This window comes from Macaca mulatta, chromosome 10 (assembly GCF_049350105.2).
Source record: "Macaca mulatta isolate MMU2019108-1 chromosome 10, T2T-MMU8v2.0, whole genome shotgun sequence".
Taxonomy (NCBI): Eukaryota; Metazoa; Chordata; class Mammalia; order Primates; family Cercopithecidae; genus Macaca; species Macaca mulatta.
The window spans coordinates 66,024,325-66,043,925 of record NC_133415.1 but is presented as its reverse complement, the minus strand read 5'-3'; the positions used below and the strand labels follow the sequence as shown (position 1 = coordinate 66,043,925).

At 43.0% G+C, this 19,601-nt stretch overlaps 1 protein-coding gene across 4 annotated transcripts in view; it reads left to right on the top strand.

The window, feature by feature from the left end:
* MGME1 (mitochondrial genome maintenance exonuclease 1) overlaps positions 1-19,601 on the top strand; it is a 23,564-nt gene extending 3,963 nt beyond the window's left edge. For 2 of the 4 annotated variants that reach the window (XM_015149523.3, XM_028827181.2), the window contains exons 3-5: positions 4,484-4,703; positions 16,670-16,802; positions 18,429-19,601. In XM_015149523.3, coding sequence (XP_015005009.1) covers positions 4,484-4,703; positions 16,670-16,802; positions 18,429-18,590 — 515 coding nt within the window. In that variant the 3' untranslated portion in view covers positions 18,591-19,601. 4 annotated transcript variants of the gene reach the window in all.

Genomic DNA, 19,601 nt, shown 5'->3' with positions numbered 1-19,601 from the left:
GGTGGCTCAAGCCTGTAATCCCAGCACTTTGGGAGGCCGAGACAGGCGGATCACGAGGTCAGGAGATCCAGACCATCCTGGCTAACACGGTGAAACCCCGTCTCTACTAAAAAATACAAAAAACTAGCCAGGCGAGGTGGCGGGCGCCTGTAGTCCCAGCTACTCGGGAGGCTGAGGCAAGAGAATGGCGTAAACCCGGGAGGCGGAGCTTGCAGTGAGCTGAGATCTGGCCACTGCACTCCAGCCTGGGCAACAGAGCGAGACTCCGTCTCAAAAAAAAAAAAAAAAAAAAAAAAATGAGCGGAATCGCTTCCCCCCACTGACCCGGCCTGGACTTGACCTACCGGACCCAAGTGATTCTCCCATCTCAGCCTGCTGAGTGCACAGGCGTGCACCACCATGCCTGGCTAATTTTTTTATTTTTTGTAGAGACGAGGGTCTCCCTATGTTGCCCAGGCTGGTCTCCAACTCCTGTCTTCAAACGGTGCTCCCACCTCGGCCTCCCAAAGTATTGGGATTACAGGTGTGACCCACTGCGCCCAGGCGGAATCACTCTTTTTAAGAAAATAAGTATTAGTAAGCAACGGGTTCTGAAATAAGTAAGGGGACAATTAGTGTCATGGTAAATAAAAGAAAAAGGGCTCACTAAGTTGATTAGTGGGTCTGGAGGATATTGGATCCCAAACCCAAGAAGGTGGCACCCAAGAAGAATTACATTTTAAAAATTATAAAGATTTTTTTAATGAAAAATATTGGATCAATAAATTAATTTCTACCCAGTCTTCTGAAAGGTGAGAGCATAGAAATATGTGTCTGGCATTCTTCCAAACACTTGAGCAGTTTCCCAAGCGTCAGTTCACCTTTTGAAGACTGGCAGGGATGAGAAAGTCTGACTTACTCTGCTTTGTATTTTGTGTATAAATACACACAAAGGGCTGGGGTTTAGATTTTAATTCTTTTTTTTTTTTTTTTGGCTGTGCTGATTTAATCCTGAAGTATTAGCCATCCTGCCAGTTCCATCATGAGAATACTGGAGATGCATGGAGGTTTTTTTAGTGCACTTCATATATGAGGACTTGAAAGCATTTCACTTTTACTACTTTGAGTGAATAAGCCGACTTGATGCTACATGCAGTAAATATTCTTGAATCATTTTTTATTTTTATAAATTGAATCATGTTGAATGTTCTGAGCCTTAGTGTCTGAAGGATCCTGTGATCTAGGTTTTCATGTTTGTGATCATGTGTATGTGAAGAACCTAGCCAGGGGTAAGTTTGCAGCGAGAAATGTACGGTCTATTGGCATGGCATTTGCTAAGTTTTTTCCTTCCTGTTTTTAACATGTTTGTCTCCTGCTTCATTAACCTAGTGTGTAGATGAATGCTCCACTTCTTTTTCCTAGGCGTTAATTCCATCAGTCATAAATTTCTTGTAGGTCTTTCACATGTTAATAATTCCAACTGAGCCAAGTAAATTTGGAGTAGAATAACTTAATTCCTAAGTTGAATTTCATTTAACTCTCCAAATAATTTTTCAGAAGGGATTCCATTTTTTGCTAATGATAGAATTGACATTTCCAGCCGGGCGTGGTGGCTCACGCCTGTAATCCTAACAGTTTGGGAGGCTCAGGTGGGCAGATCACTTGAGGTCAGGAGTTTGAAACCAGCCTGGTCAACATGGCAAAACCCCATCTCTACTAAAACTACAAAAAATGTAGCCGGGCGCAGTGGCGATCACTTGTAATCCCAGGTACTCGGGAGGCTGAGGCAGGAGAATCGCTTGAACCTGGGAGGTGGAGATTGCAGTGAGCGGAGATCATACCACTGCACTCCAGCCTGGAAAAAAAAAAAAAAAAGAATTGACTTTTCCATCTTTGTAAAAAATAGTTGAAGGCCGAGTGCGGTGGCTCATGCCTGTAATCCCAGCACTTTGGGAGACCAAGGTGGGAGGATTGTTTGAGGCCAGGTGTTCCAGACCAGACTAGGCAACAGAGAGAGATTGCTTCTCTACAAAAGAAAATTTTTTTTTAATTAGCCAGACGTGGTGGCACGTGCCTGTGCCAGGAGAATTGCTTAAGGCCAGGTGTTCGAGGTTACAGTGAGCTATGATGGAGTCAGTACACTCCAGCCTGGGTGACAAGTGAGACCGTCTCAAAAAAAAAAAGGAACTTAACAAAATATAAAGTTGTTTTCCTCCTTTTTGTGGGTCTGTCTGCAAGCATGTTCCAAGCACGTGTATTTCCTGCTCTGTTTCTCTGTGTATCTAATTGGTGATTTCCAAGATTGCCCTCTTTGCTGTACTGTGTGGTAGATTGGAAAGAACACACTGCCTGTCCAGCTTTTTGCTTTGGGACAAATTAACAGCACTGCCTAGTGGGACAGGGCCTCATTCATTAAAAAGCGGGTAACTTACAATCCTTATTTTGCTGGGTTGTTGGGTTTGAAAATTAAATAATGTTTTGAAAGCTCCAAGGCCATTGCTTAGCATAACAGTCCCCCCTCTTTATTTCTCTCCTCTTACTAAGAAACAAGTAAATATATAATATTTCTTGCATTTGTTGAATCTCTTTTGTGTTCCTTTTTTTTTTTTTTTTGAGATAGAGTCTTGCTCTGTCACCCAGTCTGGAGTGCAATGGTGCGATCTTGGCTCACTGCAGCCTCCGCCACCTGGGTTCAAGCAATTCTGCTGCCTCAGCCTCCAGAGTAGCTGGGATTACAGGCATGTGCCACCACACCTGGCTAATTTTTGTATTTTGAGTAGAGTCTGGGTTTTACTATGTTGGCCAGGCTGGTCTTGAACTCCCGACCTCAGGTAATCCGCCTGCCTCGGCTGCCCAAAGTGCTGGGATTATAGGCGTGAACCACCATACCCGGCCATGTTCCCTTTTTAAAAATGTGTGTAAGGAAGGGGCTTACTATGCAAGCACTTGGAGGCCAAGGAGCACTGAAAATGAGGAAAGAGTTCAAAAATCAAGTTAGATCCTGGGATACGCCAACAAATCCGGACACTATAGTTCTTTTAGAGAAACCTGGGGACGAAAAGTAAGGCTTTTGACCTCAGAAAATGAACATACGGGAAAAATAATGTGTCCTAATGAAATTTCTCTAGTATTCACATGTTATAAAATGTTAGGAAGAGGGAAAATGTATCCTCCTACAAGCCATAAATCAGAATTCTAATAATCTAAAGCTAATTAGAAAAATATTACATGTTAAATATTAAATATTAGAAAAAATATATGAGGGGAAAAAAATTCAGGACACAGCTGAATTTTTCAGGCTGTTCCAGCACTAAAAAAAAGTACAGGAGAAGAATGTCACATATTTTCCTCTTCGTCCCCCTCCAGATTCCATAATATCGAATTCATTACTTTTCATTTGTGCATGCCTTATTTTCCATTCCTTATTTGTCACTAATCCTGTTAGTAAAAGGATTCCCCCACCTATGTTCATAATTAAGTTTTGTTCTAAAAAGAACTATAAACAGAAGCACCGTTCCTAGATTTCTGTTTTTTTGTTTTTTTTTTTTTGAGACGGAGTCTCGCTGTGTCTCCCAGGCTGGAGTGCAGTGGCGTGATCTCGGCTCACTGCAAGCGCCGCCTCCCGGGTTCACGCCATTCTCCCGCCTCAGCCTCCCAAGTAGCTGAGACTACAGGCGCCCGCCACCACGCCCAGCTAGTTTTTTGTATTTTTAGTAGAGACGGGGTTTCACCATGTTAGCCAGGATAGTCTTGATCTCCTGACCTCGTGATCCACCCGCCTCGGCCTCCCAAAGTGCTGGGATTACAGGCTTGAGCCACCGCGCCCGGCTCTAATTTTTTTTAATTTTGTCACAGCCAGTTATTATTAAATTGGATACTTAAACACATAGTACCATAAACTGGGTGTGGTCCTGTAGCCTCCAGATCTTCAGTTTTGACTTTGGCCCAATTCTCCTAGAAGAACTTAATTTTAATTTGTTTTATTGCCTAACAATCCTATTAATAATCCCGTTGGTTTCAAAGTGTATTCTTAGGTTTCACAAGAGGCTGAAATTTGGTCTTAGGGGTTGTCAGTTAAAAATAACTAATGTAATTTTTGGCCGGGTGCAGTGGCTCATGCCTGTAATCCCAGCACTTTGGGAGGCCAGGGCGAGCGGATCATGAGGTCAGGAGGTCGAGACCAGCCTCACCAACATAATGAAACTCTGTCTCTACTAAAAATACAAAAATTAGCCAGGCATGGTGGTGGGTGCCTATAATCCCAGTTACTCAGGAGGCTGAGGCAGGAGAATCCCTTGACCCCGGGAGGTGGAGGTTGCAGTGAGCCAACATCGTTCCACTGCACTCCAGCCTGGGTGACAGAGGGAGACTCCATCTAAAAAAATACAAAAAGAAAAAAATGTAATTTTTAATTTTATGTTTCAGAGCCTTTTAGAGTACTAGTTTTTTAGTGTTAGCTTTGTTTGTGTTTTCTCCCTTCCCTTTCCCCTGATTTTCTTTTCAGACATCTTTTTACAAGGGAAACGGTTCCATGAAGCCTTGGAAAGCATACTTTCACCCCAGGAAACCTTAAAAGAGAGAGATGAAAATCTCCTCAAGTCTGGTTACATCGAAAGTGTCCAGCATATTCTGAAAGATGTCAGTGGAGTGCGAGCTCTTGAAAGTGCTGTTCAACATGAAACCTTAAACTATATAGGTCTGCTGGACTGTGTGGCTGAGTATCAGTAAGTATGAGATTGTTTCAATACAGCGTGGAGGTGAATTAATACAGGGTAGGGCAGATGGTGCCTGTCAAAATGTGTGCCTGTAGGTACTGTAGCCTCTGTCTGTTCAATGTCCAAACCTTTGTGCTAGGTAAAAGAATTGGATGGGGCAGGTTTGAGAACAGGTACAAGGAGAAGAGCCATGTAACCTTTGTCATCCAGTACTCCAAAATCAAATTATTTGTTGGAGAAAGGTATACTCTTTGTTTGTTTTGTTTGAGATGGAGTGTCACTCTGTCACCCAGGCTGGAGTGCAGTGGCGCAATCTCGGCTCACTGCAACCTCTGCCTCCCAGGTTCAAGCAGTTCTCCTGCCTCAGCCTCCTGAGTAGCTGGGACTACAGGCATGCACCACTACACCTGGCTGATTTTTGTATTTTTAGTAGAGATGAGGTTTCACCGTGTTAGCCAGGCTGGTCTCGAACTCCCAACCTCAAGTGATCCACCCACCTTGGTTTTCCAAAGTGCTGGGATTACAGGAGTGAGCCACTGTGCCCGGCCAAGATTTTTCAATATCCCTAACATGACCTATTTGCCAGCCTGTCCTTCCCCTCCCCCAAACCGAGGTACCTGCCATAAGATGCGATTTCATTCCTGCATTTTCTTTCCTGTTTTCCTAAAGATCGCACCATGATCTGTTGGTTCTGAAAATCAACTCTCTTCCTGGCTTCCAGGCAGTGTTTGACATGGATCAGAGCTCTGAACTTACTAAATCTTCTTGTAGTTTTGTTGTTTTTGTTTGTTTGTTTGTTTGTTTTGAGACGGAGTTTTGCTCTTGTTGCCCAGGCTGGAGTGCAATGGTGTGATCTTAGCTCACTGCAATCTCCGCCTCCTGGGTTCAAGCTCTTATCTTGCCTCAGCCTCCCAAGTAGCTGGGATTACAGGCATGTGCCACCACACATGGCTAATTTTGTATTTTTAGTAGAGATGGGGTTTCTCCATGTTGGGCAGGTTGGTCTGGAACTCCTGACCTCAGGTGATCCGCCTGCCTCGGCCTCCCAAAGTGCTAGGATTACAGGCATGAGCCACCATGCCCGGTCCCTGTGGTTTTTATATCGTAGCTGTCTTAGCTGTCTTACTGTTTTACTCAGGTTCTTCAGAGTCCAAGTGTTAAAGGAAAGGGGTCCTGATCCAGAGCCCGAGAGGGTTCTTAGATCTTGGGCAAGAAAGAATTTAGGGTGAGGCCAGGCATAGTGGCTCATGCCTGTAATCCCAGCACTTTGGGAGGCTGAGGTGGGCGGATCACCTGAGGTCAGGAGTTTGAGACCAACCTGGCCAACATGGCGAAACCCCATCTCTACTAAAATTATAAAACTTAGCCAGGCGCAGTGGTGTGAGCCTATAGTCCCAGCTACTCAGGAGGCTGAGGTAGGAGAATCACTTTAACCTGGGAGGCAGAGGTTGCAGTGAACCGAGATGGCACCACTGCACTCCAGCCTGGGCAACAGGCAAGACTCTGTCTCAAAAAAAAAAAAAAGAAGAAGAAGAAAAAGGATTCAGGATGAGTCTGCAGTGCAAAGTAAAAGCAGGTTATTAATAAAGTAAAATAGTGAAAGTATAACTACTCCATAGACAGAGCAGGGCATTCCTGAAAGTAAGAGGAGGAACACTTCCACCCTAAGTACAATGCTCATACATATAAGATAAAAAAAGATCTTGGGGAGATGTGCTCTACTGCAAGGGTTTATGATAAAGGATTAATTTTCTTAATTACTATATTTTGCAAGAATCAATATTATCTTTAAAGCAAAATTAGGAATGCCTTTGTTCTCCAGATACCAGGGTATCTGGATACTCCCAAGCCTGGGTCTGTTTAGTAAACATTATTAATTTGTTCCCTTAATCTTAAGCATCTAGAGGCTAGGAATGCCTGACTTTCTGGGAATGCAGCCCAGCAAGTCCCAGCCTCATTTTCCTAGCCCTCACTCAAGATGGAGGTACTCTAGTTCGAACACCTCTGACACCAAGGTGGCTACAACCTGCAGGTACCCCTACTCCAAATAAGGCAAGGGAGCAGTAAGAACAAGATAGAAAAATCTGTTCATGTAAACCTTGAAGCTCTAATTAAAATTTAAGTTTAAAAACTTGTCCAATCCACAGCCCAACACAAATTCGTAAACTTTCTTAAAACATTATGAGATTTTTTTTTTTTTTTTGGTTATTTATTTACAGTTCATCAGCTATTGTGTGGCCCAAGGCAATTCTTCCAATGTGGGCCGGGAAGCCAAAAGAGTGGACACCCTTGATAGTCTGAAAACTGTTCAGACCACCTAATGTTTTTATTTTTTATTTATTTATTTATTTTTGAGACAGAGTTTCACTCTTGTTGCCCAGGCTGGAGTGCAATGGCACCATCTCGGCTCACTGCAACCTCCGCCTCCTGGGTTCAAGCGATTTTCCTACCTCAGCCTCCTGAGTAGCTGGGATTACAGGTGCACGCCACCACACCTGGCTAATTTTTGTGTTATTAGTAGAGATGGGGTTTCATCATGTTGGCCAGGCTGGTCTTGAACTCTTGACCTCAGATGATCCACCCACCTCAGCCTCCCAAAGTGCTGGGATTATAGGCGTGAGCCACTGCGCCTGGCCTAGACCACCTATAGCACAACTGCGTCATATCTGAGAAGAGCCCTGTGTACCAAGAGATTTAATTGACTATTTTTGGCTGCCCTTTAGATAAACTAAGGAAGCCATACAGTCACCTCCACCCAAGGCCTACAAGAAGTTCCTGACACCCAATGCTTATCATAGAGATGATAAAATATGTCGATAGCACTGTTTTTTGCTTTTTAAGTCAGCTTCAATATTGGTAATATGAACATTTTTGAAACTAAGGTTTTTTGTTATTGTTTTTTGTTTTGTTTTGTTTTTGAGACAAGAGTCTTGCTCTGTCACCCAGGCTGGAGTGTAGTGGTGCAATCTCAGTTCACTGCAACCTCCGCCTCCTGGGTTCAAGCAGTTCCCCTGTGTCAGCCTCCCCAGGTGGCTGGGACTACAAGCACCCACCACCACGCCTGGCTAATTTTTTGTGTTTTGAGTAGAGATGGGGTTTTGACATGTTGGCCAGGCTGGTCTCGAACTCCGGGCCTTGAGTGATCCACCCGCCTCTGCCTCCCAAAGTGCTGGGATTACAAGTTTGAGCCACTTCACCTGGCCTAGAATTTTTTTTTTTTTTTAAAGACAGGATTTTGCTCAGCTGTCCAGGCCGGAGTGCAGTGGTGTGATCTCGGCTCACTGCAACATCCATCTGCCAGGCCCAAGCGATCCTCCCACCTTAGCCTCCTGAGTAGTTGGGACCACAGGTGTGAACAACCACGCCCAGCTAATTTTTTTGTATGTTTTGTAGAGATGGGGTTTTGCCGTGTTGCTCAGGCTGGTCTAGAATTCCTGAACTCAAGCAAGCCGCCTGTCTCCGTCTTCCAAAGTGCTGGGATTTACAGGTGTGATTCACCGCGCCCAGCTAAGAATTTTTTATTTTATTTTATTTTATTTTTTTGAGATAGGGTCTCACTCTGTCACCCGCGCTGGAGTGCAGTGATGCATTCAGGGCTCACTGCAGCCTCTAACTCCCCAGGCTGAGGCTGTCCTTCCACCTCAGCTTCCCAAGTAGCTGGGACTACAGGGATGCACCCCCACACCGAGCTACTTTTTCTATTTTTTGTAGATGTGGGGTCTCACCATTTTGCTCAGGCTGGTCTTGAACTCCTGGGCTCAACTGATCTGCCGCCTCAGCCTCTCAAAGTGTTGGAATTACAAACATGAGCCACCACGCCTGCCCGGTTTTGTTTGTTTTTGAGAAGGAGTTTTGCTGTTGTCACCCACGCTGGAGTACAGTGGCGAGATCTTGGCTCACTACAACCTCTGCTTCCTGGGTTCAAGTGATTCTCCTGCCTCAGCCTCCCTAGTAGATGGGATTATAGGCGCCTGCTATCATACCCAGCTCTTTTTTGTGTTTTTCATAGAGATGGGGTTTTACCATGTTGACCAGGCTGGAGCTCCTGACCTCAGGTGATCTGCCTGCCTCGGCCTCCCAAAGTGCTGGGATTATAGGTGTGAGCCACTGTACCCAGCCCTGCTGAATTTTTAATGCTATCAAGAGTAACTCCCTACTCCCACTCTGTATTAAACCTCTGTTTAAAAAGTTCCTATGTTCCTGAGATATTTTATAATCATATGTACAATCATTTGTCTCCACACTCATTTTTTAACACAACATGCTATACCCTGCTTTTTCCACTTAAAAAATTATTTTTTAAAAATCTTAGAGATCTTTTCTTATAGATCTGTAACATTCTTTTCTCATATAATAATTTTCCACCACCCACAATTAACAGTTAACACTGTTGCATTTGCTTACAACTTTTTTTTTTCCTATCCCTGGGAGATCTTTTTTTTAAAGAAATATAGCATTACAGATTAACCCCAAATTCTGTTGAACCACCCATGGCCAAAGGTGATTGCCATTTTAAATTTGGCACTATCTTCTTCTGGTTTACCTCCTACGCTCTTTTTTGTTTTTTTTTCTTTTTTTAATGACCAATGATCCGTGACATAGCATCAGGAGAACCTAAGAATATGTGCCTTCTATAGTCTTAGCAGACAATGCTATGTATAATACCCATGCATAGGCAGCCCTTATGTATGATTTCTGGCAAAACTGTGAGAGTCACAATATACAGACATCTCTAGATACACAGTATCACAAAGCTAGTAAGATATTGGGCTCAGGAGCCAGCTGCTTGAGTTTGGATTCTGGCTTGGCTTTTCTTCTCAACCTTAGATTACTTAGTCGCTCTCTGTATGAATTTTTTCATCTTTAAGATAAGACAAATGGTAGTACCTACACCTCATAGGGTTGTTATAAAGATAAAATGAGATATTCCCTGAACAGTGCTTAATGCATACTATATATTCAGTAGATGTTGGCATTATTATTTTGATCTACTTCTTTTTTCTTTTTTTAATTTTTTATGGAAATAAGTCTTGCTGAGTTGCCCAAACTAATCTAGAACTGGGAAGGAAGTGTGATCCTCCCACCTCAGCCTCCCAAAGTGCTGGGATTACAGGCGTGAACCACCTTGCCCAATCTACTACTGTGTGTGTGTGTGTGTGTGTGTGTGTGTGTGTGTGTGTCAGAGTCTTGCTTGCCCAGGCTGGAGTGCAGTGGCACAATCTGGACTCACTATAACCTCTGCTTCCTGGGTTCCAGCAGTTCTCCTGCCTCGGCCTCCTGAGTAGCTGGGATTACAGGTGCCCGGCTAATTTTTTTTGCCTTTTTAATAGAGGTGGGGTTTTGCCATGTTGGCCAGGCTGGTTTTGAACTCCTGACCTCAGGTGATTCACCCATCTCAGCCTCCCAAAGGGCTGGGATTACAGACTTGAGCCACCACACCTGGCCCTACTTCTCTCTTAACTCGTGTTTTATATACTTTTGTATGAATGAGCCTTATCCATTTCCCTATTGGGAGCATTCCGGTTATTTCTTTTTTTTTTTTTTTTTTTTTTGAGACGGAGTCTGGCTCTGTCGCCCAGGCTGGAGTGCAGTGGCCAGATCTCAGCTCACTGCAAGCTCCGCCTCCCGGGTTCACGCCATTCTCCTGCCTCAGTCTCCCGAGTAGCTGGGACTACAGGCGCCCGCCACCTCGCCCGGCTAGTTTTTTGTATTTTTTAGTAGAGATGGGGTTTCACCGTATTAGCCAGGATGGTCTCGATCTCCTGACCTCGTGATCCGCCCGTCTCGGCCTCCCAAAGTGCTGGGATTACAGGCTTGAGCCACCGCGCCCGGCCAACATTCCGGTTATTTCAAGTCTTCCATAATTACAAACAGTGCTGCAGCGAATGTGCCTCTCTGTATATTACAGAACTGTTCTAGGCAGATGCACAGATTCATTTGTTTGTTTTGTTTGTTTTTTTTCTTGAGATGGAGTTTCGCCCTTGTTGCCCATGCTGGAGTGTAATGGTGCGGGCCACTGCAACTTTCACCTCCTGGGTTCAAGCGATCCTCCTGCCTTGTACTCCTAAGTAGCTGGGATTACAGGCATGCGCCACCATGCCCAGCTAATTTTTTATTTTTAGTGGAGACAGGGTTTCACCACGTTGGCCAGACTGGTCTTGAACTCCTGACCTCAGGTGATCCACCCACCTCAGCTTCTCAAAGTGCTGGGATTACAGGTGTGAGCCCCCACACCTGGCCTGTTTGTTTTAGACGTGTGATACATGCAGTTACAATACATTTAGTTGTTCTGAAGTAAACCTGGACATGACTACTTCTTAAATCTCCCAGGCACTTGTCACTTCACTTGTACCCAGGATATCAAGCCATTGCTATCCTATACTTTCTTTAGGAAAGTTGCTGGGTCAAGGGTATGCATTTTAAATTACCAAGAATGTGAGTGAATACATTTAACAATACAGTGTTAGTAATTTTGATAACATTGTGTTTTTAATTTGCATTTTACATAATTGAGACTGAGCATCTTTTCATTTAAGAGCTATTTGTGAACTGTTAACTGCGCTTTTAATTTGGGTTTATGCTATGATGTTAAAAAATGTTTTTGACAATTAATAATTGTATATATTTGTGGGCTACAATATATTTTGATATATGTATACCTAATGGAAAGATTAAATAAGCTAATTATATCCATCACTTCACCTGTTTATCATTTTTTGGTGGTGAGAACCTTTAAAATCTACTCTTTTAGCAACTTTTAAATATACAATATGTTATTAACTGTGGTCACCATGCTGTGCAACAGGTCACTAAAATTTATTCTTCTAACCTAACTGAAACCTCATACCCGTGGATCAGCATCTTCCCTTTCCCCTTCCCCACTCCCCATCCCTATCCTGTTTTAATCACCATTCTACTCTCTCTATTTCCGAGTTCGACTTTTTTAGATTTCACATATAAATGAAATCATGCCGTATTTGTTTTTTTGTGCCTGGCTTATTTCACTCAGCAAAATGTTCACCATGTTCACCCATGTCACAAATGACAGAATTTCCTTCTTTTTAAAGGCTGTGTAGTATTCTAGTGCGTGTGTGTGTAAAGAAAATGTGGAGAGAGATACATATATTTGAATGTGTGTGTATATATGCTCATCTCCACATTTTCTTGATCCATTTATCCATAGATGGACACTTAGGTTGTTTCCACATCTTGGTGGTTGTGAATAATGCTGCAGTGAAACTGGGATTGCAGGTGTCTCTTCAACATACTGATTTTAATTCCTTTGACTACATACCCAAAAGTAGGATTCCTGGATCATACAGTCATTCTGGTTTTAGTTTTTAGATGTTTTAGTTTTCTGAGGAACCTCCATGATGTTTTCTCAAATGGCTATACTAATTTACATGCCCACCAACGGTTTACCAGGGTTCTCTTTTCTGCAGTCCTCACCAGCACTTCCCTTTTGTCTTTTTGATAATAGCCATTCTAACAGGCATGAGATAATAATAGCTCAGTGTAATTTTGATTTACCTTTCACTAATGATTAGAGAGTTTGAGCTTTTTTTCATGTATCTGTTGGCCATTCATGTCTTCTTTTAAGAAATACTCATTGAGCTCCTTTGCCCATTTTTTAATCAAGTTACTTGTTTTGTTAGTGTTTAGTTGTTTGAGTTCCTTATGTATTTTGGATGTTATCCCCTTATGAGATATGTGGTTTGCAAATATTTTCTCCCATCCCAGTGAGTTGTATCTTCACTCTGTTAATTGTTTCCTTTGTTATGCAGAAGTTTTTTAATTGGATGCATTTGTCTGGTTTTGCTTTTGTTACCTGTGCTTTTGGGCTTCTGTCCGAGAAATCATGGCTCAGATCAGTGTCGGGGAGCTTTTCTCCTGTTTTTTTCTAGCAGTTTTACAGTTTCAGGTCTTAAATTTTAAGTTGATTTTTGTATGTGGTATGAGATAGGGTACAATTTCATTCTTATGCAAGTCGATACCCAGTTTTCCTAACACAATTGGCAAGGCATTCCCCATCGTTTGTTCTTGGTACCTTTATTGAAAATCGATTGACTGTAAGTTCATGGTTTTATTTCTGGGCTATCTGTCCTGTTCCATTGGTTTAAGGTGTCTGTTTTTATGCCATTATCATGCTGTTGTTTGATTACAACAGCTTTACCTTATACAGCCATGTTCCATATAACAATATCTCAGTCAACAACAGACTGCATGTAAACAGTGGTCCCATAAGATTATAATGGAGCTGAAAAACTCCTATCATCTACTGATGTTATATTCTAGTGCAGCATACTACTCGTGTTCATGGTTATGCTGGTGTAAACAAACCGACTATTCAGTCATATCAAAACAGCACATACCATTATGTACACTACAGTATATATTTGATAATGGTAATAAACAACTATTACTGGCTTATGTGTTTACTATGATTCTGACCCTGTATAGGCCTAGGCTAACGTGTATGTTTGTGTCTTAGTTTTTAACAAAGGTTTAAAAAGTAAAAAATAATTTTAATAATAGGAAAAGCATGTAGAATAAAGATATAAAGAAAGAGGCTGGGGCATGGTGGCTCTCACCTGTAATCCCAGCACTTTGGGAAACCAAGACAGGTGGACCACTTGAGGTCAGGAGTTTGAGAACAGCTGAGGCAACATGGTGAAACTCCGTCTTTGCTAAAAATGCAAAAAATTACCCAGGCATGGTGGCACATGCCTGTAACCCCCCTAGTCAGGAGGCTGAGGTAGGAAGATTGCTTGAACCAAAGAAGTGGGGGTTGCAGTGAGCCAAGGTTGCGCCCCTGCACTCTAGCCTGGGTGACAGAGCAAGACTTTGTCTCAAAAAAAAAAGAAAAGGAAAATATTTCTGTATAGTTGTACGATGTGTTTGTTTTAAGATAAGTATTATTACAAGCATCAATAAATTAAATAAGTGACCGGGCGTGGTGGCTCATGCCTGTAATCCCAGCACTTTGGGAGGCCGAGGTGGGTGGATCACCTGAGGTCAGGGGTTTGAAACCAGCCTGGCCAACATGGCGAAACCCCATCTCTGCTAAAAATACAAAATTAGCCAGGCGTGGTGGTGCATGCCTGTAATCCCAGCTGTTTGGGAAGCTGAGGCAGGAGAATCGCTTAAACCTGGGAGGCGGAGATTGCAGTGAGCCAAAATCACACCGTCGCACTCCAGCCTGGGCAACAAGAGCAAAACGCCATTTCAAAAAATTAATTAAAGAAGTTTATACAGTAAAAAAGTTACAGTAAGCTAAAGTTAATGTATTATTGAAGAAAGAAAAATGTTTTTTATAAATTTAGTGTAGTGTAAGTGTACAGTGTTTATAAAAGTCTACAGTAGTATACAGTAATGTCCCACCTAGGCCCTCACATGCAGTCACCACTCACTCACTCACGCACTCACTCAAATACCCAGAGCAACTTCTAGTCCTACAGGCTGCATTCATGGTAGGTGCCCTATACAAGTGTACCATTTTTTATCTTTTATACCATATTTTTGCTGTACCTTTTCTATGTTTAGATGTGTTTAGATGCACTAATGCTTACCATTGTGTTACATTTGCCAGCAGTATTCAGTATGGTAACATGCTGTACAGGTTTGTAGCCGAGGAGCAAAGGTCTGGGTGTGTAGTAGGCAATCCTCCGTAGGTTTGTGTAATATACTGTGTTTGCACAACGACAAAATCGCCTAACCACGCATTTCTCAGGACATATCCCCGTCATTAAGCTACATGTGACTGTACTTTGAAATCAGGGAATGTGATGCCTCTGACTTTGTTCTTTTTACTCAAGATTGCTTTGGCTCTTCGGAGTCTTCTGTGGTTCCATGTGAATTTTAGGAATTTTTTTTTTCTATTTCTGTGAAAAATGATGTTGGAATTTTTTTTTTTTTTTTTCTTTTTGAGATGGAGTTTCACCCTTGTCGCCCAGGCTGCAGTGCAATGGTGCAGTCTCAGCTCACTGCAACCTCCACCTCCCAGGTTCAAGCAGTTCTCCTGCCTCAGCCTCCCGAATAGCTGGGATTACAGGTGTACACCACTACGCCTGGCTAATTTTTGTATTTTTAGTAGAGACGGGGTTTCACCATGTTGGCCAGACTGGTCTAGAACTCCTGACCTCGGGTGATCTGCCCACCTTGGCCTCCCAAAGTGCTGGAATTACAGGTGTAAACCACCATGCTTGGCAGAATTTATTTATTTATTTGTTTGTTTATTTTTATTTTATTTTATTTTTTGAGACAGGGTCTGGCTTTGTTACCCAGGCTGTTGTACAGTGGTGCAATCTCGGCTCACTGCAAACTCCATCTCACAGGCTCAGCCTCCTGAGTAGCCAGGACAGCAGGCTCCAGCCACAACACCTGGCTGATTTTTTGGTATTTTTCGTAGAGACAGGGTTTCACCATGTTGCCCAGGCTGGTCTCGGGCTCCTGAGCTCAAGCAATCCGCCTGCTTCGGCCGCCCAAAGTGTTGGGGATTACAGGTGTGAGCTACCACACCTGGCCTGCCATTGCAGTTTTGATAAAGATTGCATTGAACCTGTAGATTGCTTTGGATAGTATGGACATTTTAACAATATTAATTCTTCCAGTCCATAAACAGAGGATATCTTACCATTTATTTGTATCATTTTCAGTTTCTTTGATCAATATTTTATAGTTTTCAGAATGCTATTAGGGTGTTTTGTTTTGTTTTTTCATTTATTAAGTTCTACAATTACAGTACATTGCTACAAACAGTGGTCTGTGGCAGAAATATAGCATGGTGGCTCACACCTGTAATCCCAGCAGTTTGGGAGGCCAAGGTGGGTGGATCACTTGAGGTCAGGAGCTGAAACCAGCCCGGACAACATGACGAAACCCCATCTCTACTAAAAATACAAAAATTAGCTGGGCGAGGTGGCACACACATGTAATGCCAGCTACTCAGAAGGCTGAGGCAGAAGAATCGCTTGAACCCAGGAAGCAGAGGTTGCAGTAAGCCGAGATTATGCCACTGCACTCCAGCCTGGGCGACAGAGTGAGACTCCATCTAAAAAAAAAAAAAAAAAGAACCAGGAATGTCAGCCTTCTAGAATTACTGGGGCCCTTTCCTCAATTACATAGATTGTCAAACTTGGCAATATTGCAAAACCATTATAAAGACAATAAAATTATCTGTAAGCCTGCACTGTCCAGTAGAGTAGCCACTAACCCTATAGCTATTGAGCATTTGAATGTGGTCAGGCCAAACTAAGGTGTGCTGTGACAGTATACAAACTAGATTTCAATGACTTTGTACACAAAAGAATGTAAAATATCCCATTAGTCATTTGTTGATTACATGTTGAAATGATATTTTGGATATGTTGGGTAAGTAAAATATTAAAATTTCAGCTGCATATTTTTTTTTTCCGACGTGGCTACTAGAAAGTTTAAAATGACACACGACTCACATTTTATTTATTTTAGCCAGTGCTGCTCTAGACTGAGTTTGCATGAGGTGTAACTCTGTCTAGAGCTATAGTGACATGTAAGTAATGTATATGCTTTGTACAAAATCTCCCTATAAACTGCTGATTTTGAAATTGAAGTCATGAAAGACAGATTGAACCGATAGAGTCCTTTGAGAGTCACCAGTTATTGGCAAGTATAAACCCCACCAGGATAGGGGATGGAGGGAGGAATCCACTGGTTATTTGATGCAAAGAAAAAGAAAAAAAAAGAAAAAGTGGTGGGGTGCGCTTATAGTCCCAGCTACTTGGGAGGCTGAGGTGGGAGGATCACTTGAGCCCAGGAGTATGAGTCTAGCCTGGCAACATATGAAACCCCATCTCTTTTTTAAAAAAGGAAAAAAATGGTGAATAGGAGCCATGGTCATTGGGTGACAACAAACTATACGTAAGAGGAGGGTTAACCTAGTAGAGATTTTCAGTGTGATCTATTACTTACAAAGTCTTCCTGTGGTTTCTCTTTAGGGGCAAGCTGTGTGTGATTGATTGGAAGACATCAGAGAAACCAAAGCCTTTTATTCAAAGTACATTTGACAACCCACTGCAAGTTGTGGCATACATGGGTGCCATGAACCATGACACCAATTACAGTTTTCAGGTCAGGACACCAAGCCTCTACTTAAAGCTTTGCTCAGTGCTTACTTAAAACTGTAACTCCAGGCCGGGCACGGTGGCTCTGTAATCCCAGCAGTTTGGGAGGCCAAGGCAGGTGGATCACTTGAGGTCAGGAGTTCGAGACCAGCCTGGCCAATATGGTGAAACCCCCGTCTCTACCAAAAATACAAAAACTAGCTGGGCATGGTGGCTCATGCCTGTAATCCCAGCTACTCTGGTAGCTGAGGCAGGAGAATTGCTTGAACCCGGGAGGTGAGGTTGCAGTGAGCCAAGATTGCACCACTGCACTCCAGCCTCAGCAAGAGAATGAGACTCTATCTCAAATCCGTCTCAAAAAAAAAAAAACTTCTTGGTCAGAGGGGTAGGAGGAGAAAAACTGTTAAAAAAAAAAAGTTAAAAAATAGAACTCCTTGAGGTTTTCACTCTTTTTTTTTTAATCTCTTTTTATCCCACCACTTAATCTCTTCCTTGTTCCTCTCCCACTTAAAAAAGCACTTTTTGGCTGGGCACAGTGGCTCACACACTTTGGGAGGCCGAGGCAGGCAGATTGCTTGAGCTCAGGAGTTCAAGTCCAGCCTGGGCAACATAGTGAAACCCCATATCTACAAAAGAATACAAAAATTAGCTGGACGTGGTGGCGCGCACCTATGGTGCCAGCTACTTGGGAGGCTGAGGTGGGAGGATTGCTTGAGCCCAGAAAGTAGAGGTTCCAGTGAACTGAGATCATACCACTGCACTCCAGCCTGGCCAACAGAGTAAAACCCTGTCTCAAAAATAAATAAATAGGCCGGGTGTGGTGGCTCAAGCCTATAATCCCAGCACTTTGGGAGGCCGAGGTGGGCAGATCACCTGAGGTCAGGAGTTCAACACCAGCCTGGCTGACATGGCGACACCCTATCTCTACTAAAAATACAAAAATTAGCTGGGCGTTTTGGTGTGTGTCTCTAGTCCCAGCTACTTGGGAGGCTGAGGCAGGAGAATTGCTTGAACCCAGGAGGTGGAGGTTGCGGTGAGCCAAGGTTGTGCCACTGCACTCTAGCCTGGGCAACAGAGCAAGACTGTCTCTAAATAAATAAACAGCACTTTTTGGCTGGGTGTGGTGACTCATGCCTGTAATCACAGCACTTTGAAGGAGGCCGAGGTGGGCAGATTGCTTGAGCCCAGGAGTTCAAGACCAGCCTGGGCAACGTGACAAAACCCCATCACTACTAAAAACAAGAAAAATCAGCCTTAAATGATGCCTGCCTCAGCTCTGAGAGTGCGGTGAGCCAAGATTGTGCCACTGAACTCCACCCTGGATGATGGGAGTGGGATCTTGTCTCAAAGAAGGAAAAAAACAGCACTTTTCCACCCTCTTGGGCTTTTTTTTTTTTTTTTTTTTTTTTTTTTTAGTGGCTCTGTAATGATCACAGTCCAGTCTTTAATGTTTTATCTGTCATCTTTTTGTTCTTGTGTCCTGGTGCAGCCTTTGATCAACCCACTTTAGAAACTGAGTTAGGAGATATCCTGTAGATTGTTTTATACTGAGTTTGCCCTGGAGTAAGAAGGAAATGAACCTAAACTCTGGACTACTGTAGTGAAACCAGAATTGCCCTGTGTTTCTTCCTAGGTTCAGTGTGGCTTAATTGTGGTGGCCTACAAAGACGGATCACCTGCCCACCCACATTTCATGGATGCAGAGCTCTGTTCCCAGTACTGGGCCAAGTGGCTTCTTCGACTAGAAGAATATACGGAAAAGAAAAAGAACCAGAATATTCAGAAACCAGAATAGGGTACAGGACGCTATTTGGGAACATTCAGCACCTTCTCACAGTTTGGGAACATATATTGCTGTTTATTCCAGTGTAAAAATGAGGTGCCACTGGATCTGAGTGCTACATGAACACAAGTAGAAGTATTAATGTGTTGAAATGTGTTGTTACCAGAAAGACTGAAAAGCCCCAAAGTCTAGATGTAGAGAGCTAGGCTTCGGCATGCGAAATCCCAGCTCTGCTACCTCTTATTTACCTGAAAGCAGGACACGCAGGATGGGCAGTCACGCTGGTGACTCTTGGACTCCCTTGAGGGACCTTTTTTTGGGGGGGAATCCCAGGCAGGATGCCCAGTCTTTGAGCTGAGATTGGAAGGCAGTGAGGCTGAGGGTGCCAAGATTTCCCCAGGGTTCACCCAGAGGGGAAGGGGCTACACACCCCCAGCTGTGTGCAGGGAGGACACATCAGCCCACTACCGCTGCCAACACCAATGCCTAAAACTTGTTTCATACATTGGGGTTTTCTATATATTTCAGTTGGGAAAAGCTTACATTTAACCTTTTAAAAAAATAAATACGTGATTAGCCTCAACTAAACATTGCCAACTATAAAGACAGAGTATATTCACTATGTCGCTGGCAATATGCTGTTGCATAACACCAAATAACCCCCCGAAGTAGCCAGAGGTCAGTTTGAACATCACAATTGTAAGTGTTTTAGTAGCTATTTCTGGTGTGAGTCAAGGGATCATGTAGATAGAGTCAATTATTGTTTGTGGAGTTTTTCAGCTATAGGGGAGGGGAACTATTAAAATCCATTTGTTTCTATTCAATAGGTAATAAAAATTATTAGTTGTCACTGGGTTTGGGAAACTTAAATGCCCATTACAGCCCTGGGGAAGGGTTTTCTGTCTTATGGAGTGAGTCTTAGCATTTAAGTTATAGTTGCTGCCTTAAAATAGTAGCCTGCTACAATGACTTCTTTGGGTAGCCATTTTCGTAAGAAATAAAATACAAGATATGAGTAATGAA